Below are 6,000 nucleotides of genomic sequence, written 5' to 3' on the forward strand. Positions count from 1 at the left end.
CGCACCACGGGGTTCACAAGGCACCGTAGGAATGTGACAGTAGACGCTGTTTCTCCTTCCTGCGCCGCGCCCGTGCCTTCCCTCTCACTCTCACCGCCGGAAGAGTCTGGTTCCTCCCCGCCTCGCCCCGGACGCCCGAGCATCAATTAGAAACAAAGATGCGCCCTGTTTAGGATGGCGGGGCGCGGCGGGGAAGCAGGGCGGTAATTATGAGTAAAAAGGTGATGGGGACACTTCCTGGGTGTGGCTGGAGGGTGGTGGGCGCGGGCGTGGCGCGGGGTGGCGTGGTGAGGCTGGCCCGGTGTATCTGTACCTGAAGTAATTAGAGTCCAGCGGCGACAGGTGAGTCACGGAGGGAAAGCAGGTGGTCATGCAGACAGTCATGCGGGACAGACAGATGGTACAGGTGGCACAGGTGACAGGCGGCGCCCGTAACAGGTGGAGAGAGCCGCCAAGGGAAAGGTGGCGGCTTGGGAGAGAGTGAGCGCCGGGAGAGGTGTGGAGAGGGAGGCAGGAGGCAGGAGGCGTCATGTCATGCAGCAAAGGGCGCCACACAGCTCGGCGGGGCGCGGCACACACTTACCCGCCACCTGGTCGTCGCTGAGGGCGGTGTCCGTGGGGGCGGCGCCGCTCACGCTGATGTCCAGGCTGAGGTGAGTGGTTGTGTCCAGAGGAGGGCCGCTCGTCGCCGCCACTTGGCTCAGGGCGGGGGCTGGATGGGGGTCAAGGGCTGGAGGGGGTCGCAGGTCCCCCATGGACTGCCCCACCCGCGCCGCCCCCGCCACCACCTGCCGGTTGATGCCATACGGCTGCCCGGTGCCCTCAGCCACTGGCACCCCCCCTGTGGGCACGTTACTGTATTGCCGTGGGCGTGCGGGCGTGCTGTGTGAGGCTGTGTGTGATGCTGCTGCGGGCGTGCTGTAGTGTGTGTGTGTGTGTGTGTGTGTGTGTGTGTGTGTGTGTGTGTGTGTGTGTGTGTGTGTGTGTGTGTGTGTGTGTGTGTGTGTGTGTCAGAGCCAGGCACTATAGGCACGTGTGGCTGTACACAGGCATCGGAGGCGCAGTGCGGGGGAGAGCCAGGGCCAGAGGGAACCTCAGGGAACCAGGGGGAACCAGGCAGGGCAGGGCCAAGCACGGGCTCAGGGTGGGGTGGCAGGGAGGGAAGCAGGGGCAGTGTGGTGGGACCTGAACTCAGGGGAGGACTGAGGCGCGGCGACACTCGTAATAATAATAATAATAATAATAATAATAATAATAATAATAATAATAATAATAATAATAATAATAATAATAATAATAATAATAATAATAACAATGATAATAGTCCGTGCATTCTTACACATCCTGAGCAAGAAAACTGTCCCGTCACCTACGGTCTGCATAACAATCGAGTTGCGACAAAATACTGAAGAAAACGGAATAAGAAAAGACTCCCCTTTTATGTAACCACGTTTTCTTTCGCCCCTCGGAGCACGTAACATTCGCAAGGACAACAAATAAAAGCAAGGAAAAAATAAACAAGTAAATAAAACGTAATTACTTCTTCCGTTCACGATTTTTCTTACACTCGCAACTAAACTAGAGAAAGAAATTACTATTAAAATCTATTGAAACCACCACCACCATCACCACTATTACTACCACCACTAATACTACTACTAGTACCACTACCCCCACTGGACACATTTCAACAGCAACGCGGACAGCCCCGAAAAAAAAAAAAATATGTATATAAACACAATGAAACTGGAAATGGCACAAACTTCCTTCCTGTTTGGCGTGACGCGGAAAAACAAAACAGTAATCTATGTAACACAACGGTACACGGCGCCAATGCAAACCGGATATAACGGGCGAGTGGCTGCCATTAATTATAAAGGGGACTTTGCACTGGCCCTCACTATTTCCGGCTTGCACAAAGGAAAATTAAAGGTAAGTTCCTGTCATATGAGAGAGAGAGAGAGAGAGAGAGAGAGAGAGAGAGAGAGAGAGAGAGAGAGAGAGAGAGAGAGAGAGAGAGAGAGAGAGAGAGAGAGAGAGAGAGAGAGAGAGAGAGAGAGAGAGAGAGAGAGAGAGAGAGAGAGAGAGAGAGAGAGAGAGAATTTCACGCATGCTGAGGTCAATTTCACAGTTCTCGCTCCCTATTGGCTGGTGCAGAATGCGTACCGAACAGAAGCGTGACGGTGATTGGACAGCAGCGCTGCATTCATATCCAATCTGGTCGCTCATTGGCGGAGATGTCTGGCTTAAGAAGTGACGTGATTGGGTGATGATTTATGAGTTATGAATCAATGAAGATGCTAGACACACACACACACACACACACACACACACACACACACACACACACACACACACACACACACACACACACACACAATGTAGGTCAGTGGACGTGTACATGCTCTCTCTCTCTCTCTCTCTCTCTCTCTCTCTCTCTCTCTCTCTCTCTCTCTCTCTCTCTCTCTCTCTCTCTCTCTCTCTCTCTCATCACTATAAGTAAGCGATATATTTCATATTATAAACAAAACAATAAGTGATACAATTATGCAAGACTGTCTTTTGTTTCCTGATGGATCACTCACACAACCTTGGGAGTTATTTCGTCTATACTTCACGTGTCATTCTTTCAAGCGATAAATTGTTTCTTCTTCTATACTTTTTTAATACAGTTTTTTTCCTCGTCCTTCTACGTGATTTTATTTTATATTATCTTTTACTTATTTATTCACAAATTTATTTTCATTCAAGGGCGTTTCTTTCTTAATTTTTTGTTTTATTTTTTTCTTTCGCTGTTACTTTTTTTTCCGCCAATGAATTTCACTCTCGTACTTTTTCCCTTCTTCCACGCAAGGTTCTTATTTACAGCAATACATTGTTTCCCCTTTACCCTTTCTGCTCTATCCTTTTTTTTTTTCCAGTATTATATTTCTTTGTTCTACCTTTCCTCTTCCTTCGTGACTCGAGATGAACAAGGCTGATGATAAATTGCATTCCCAGACAGCACTGACATCTTTACGCCCTTCTTGTGTGTCCAAATTACAGTAATTATAGCGACTAAAAACAAGTGGCATCTTACCGTAGAAGGAGTGAATTATACGGGACTTGTGAATTACAGTGTTTTTGTTGTATTGGATAATTATTACTGTATTCCTTCTTATGCTTCAAAATTTCGCAGCCAACATAAGCTCACCTAACTTAACTGAACGTAGCCTGACTTAACCCAGCCAAGTCTAACAAAGTAACCTAACTGGACCAAACCTAACCTAACCTAATCTAACCTAACTGGACCAAACCTAACCTAACCTAACTGGACCAAACCTAACCTAACCTAATATAACCGAACGTAACCTGACCAAACCTGACCTGACCTGCTCTAATCTAACCTAACCTAAACGTGACCTAATTTAACATAATTGAACTCTACACAACATAATCTAGCTATACTTAACACAAGCAAGCCTTCCCTTCCCTGTCTGAGCATCACTGGTAACCTAACCAAAGTTAACCTAACATAACTTAGCTGAACTAAACTTAGCCAAACAAACCAAGCCAAACCGAACCTAATCTAACGTAACTATTCAACCGAACAGAACCTAAATGAATCCTAACCTACCATAACTAAACTCTAACTTAACTAAACTCTAACTGAACTTAACCTATCTGAATCTATCCTAATATACTCAAATTTAACAATGCCTTAACAATCACGAGCAAATTGTTTATGGCTGAGGGCTGAGAACTAAAAAGAATATAAATGTTTTGTTTCACGATGATACTGATGATGATGGTAATAATGATAATGATAACGATAATAATAATAATAATAATAATAATAATAATAATAATAATAATAATAATAATAATAATAATAATAATGATAATAATAATGATAATATAATAACAACAACAACAAAAGTATTTCTTCTTCCAAAACTTACTTTGATGACTGAATGAATGACTGACTAACCAGCCGACTCAATGACTGAATGACTGACTGACTGACTGACTGACTGATTGAATGAATGAATGAAGGACTGAAAGAAAGCATTTGAAAAAAAAATACGAATTAACAGAATGACTTACTGACAGACTGACTGACTGACACGCCAAGTACTGTGAAATCGACAAGACTAATAGACAGAGAGACAGACAGACAGACAGATAGACAGAATGACAGACAGAAGGACACAGAGATTGCCAAAGCGAATCGTAGACAGACAGACAGACAGACAGACAGACAGACAGACAGACAGACAGACAGATAGACAGACAGACAGACAAACAGGTAAAAAACACATGAAACATCAACACTGTGGGTATAACATATCAAATAAATACAAAAGACAGACAAACAAACACACACATAAACATATATAAACAGAGACAAATTAACAGACAGATGGACACACACACAGACAAAAAAGACAAATATATTCACACACACATACACACACACACACACACACACACACACACACACACACACACACACTTGAGACACACAGACACAAAAAATGTAATGTCACCATATTTCATCACACAGTCTCTCTCTCTCTCTCTCTCTCTCTCTCTCTCTCTCTCTCTCTCTCTCTCTCTCTCTCTCTCTCTCTCTCTCTACTCACCCTCAGACAGGAGGTGGAGCGCCGACACAATAGCCACAGCGTTGAACATTCTGGCAGATCTCAGTCTAATGGGCATCTTTCAGTTCTGGTGGAGGGAGAGACTCATCTTATCCACACAATTCACCACCGCACCCACCCGCTGGTCCCGCGCGGGTCGCCAACGGTGGAATCTGTTGTTAGCCTTTCCTTGTCTTCGTTTTCTTTAAGGTAGTAGCGTACGGTCTCGATGCCGTTTTCTGTTCGATCCACTTCTATTCGTGTGGATTGTGTTGGTTATCCAGTCTTTATACGTTCTTGTGGAGAGGAGTGTTCAGTTTACCACACGTATGAGTCTTGTGGTGTGTTTGTGTGTGTGTGTGTGTGTGGATGTGTTGATGTGTGTTAAGGAGTCCACCAAGTGTTTAGTGGATGCCGAGGTGGAGTAGATTGTTTGGAAAATCCACTAAGGGTCAGAAGACAGCTGTGACGTGTATGTGTGTGTTTGTGGACGTGTTAAGTAATCCACGTCACAATTAGAACAAGAATAGTAATAAGGACGGTAATAATATCCACTTAAGGTCAGGATGCAGACATGAGTGGATTGCTGTGTGTATGTGTGTGTTTGTATGTGTGGGTAGCGGTCTATGTACGTGTGGCAATCAATGCGTCTGTTCCAAAGTGTTCGCCACACACGCCCCTCCTCTCCCTGCGGCAGCGTGGCCCTGACTGGCACGCCTCGCTCCCCGCGGCACCATTTCACATCCCTCGCACAAAGCGGCGTGAATGACCCACAAACACCGCCTTTAAAGCTCAAAACACGAACATTCTGAAGCTTAAACTCGCTTCTACGGCCCCTCGTCCACTATACAGCCAGGCCCTTCATCTCCCGCCCGTGAAGCCCTCCGCTGATTGGCCGCTGGATGTAAGAGGGCGGGACTTAGTGGAAAGTAGGCGCCCCACCCGCCAATGGAAGCCCAACTGCATCCTGCCTTTTGTTTACATGTGACAAAGGGTTCCAAAGAGCTCAGGGCATTCGACTCCTATTAAAAGGGGATTAAAATATTTTGGAATGGGTCTGTTAATACCTCTGGATTCCCCGCCCTTAGTTGTGGCGAGGGTGGTGCCCTGCCCGCGGCAACACAATGGAATACAAAAGAGGAGCTAAAAAACCGTAGACTTGTTGGCTCTTACGATGCTGTTGTGATAAATTACGTGGAGAAAGAAGTGGAGGAAAGGAAGAGTAAGGAAGGAGGTCAGTAATGAAGAGAAAATTAATGACTTACCGCGAACACAAAGCAATTAAAGGAGAAGAGTGAAATGGAGAAGGTAGGAGAATAAAATGAAAGAAAGGATGAAAGAAGACAAAGGAGAATGATAAAAAGAAAGATGCAAAAAG

General features: G+C 45.5%; 1 protein-coding gene across 8 annotated transcripts in view; it reads right to left on the reverse strand.

The window, feature by feature from the left end:
* Positions 1–6,000, reverse strand: part of LOC135091665 (uncharacterized) — a 116,289-nt gene that overhangs the window by 27,645 nt on the left and 82,644 nt on the right. For 5 of the 8 annotated variants that reach the window (XM_063989488.1, XM_063989487.1, XM_063989492.1 and 2 more), the window contains 2 exons: positions 4,626–4,710; positions 584–841 (listed from right to left, as the gene is read on the reverse strand). In XM_063989488.1, the coding sequence (XP_063845558.1) occupies positions 584–841; positions 4,626–4,701 (334 nt within the window). In that variant the 5' untranslated portion in view covers positions 4,702–4,710. The remainder of the gene's footprint in view (positions 1–583; positions 842–4,625; positions 4,711–6,000) is intronic. The other 3 variants (XM_063989495.1, XM_063989496.1, XM_063989494.1) reach the window with 1 other exon arrangement.

This window comes from Scylla paramamosain, chromosome 38 (genome assembly GCF_035594125.1).
Source record: "Scylla paramamosain isolate STU-SP2022 chromosome 38, ASM3559412v1, whole genome shotgun sequence".
NCBI classification, from domain to species: domain Eukaryota; kingdom Metazoa; phylum Arthropoda; class Malacostraca; order Decapoda; family Portunidae; genus Scylla; species Scylla paramamosain.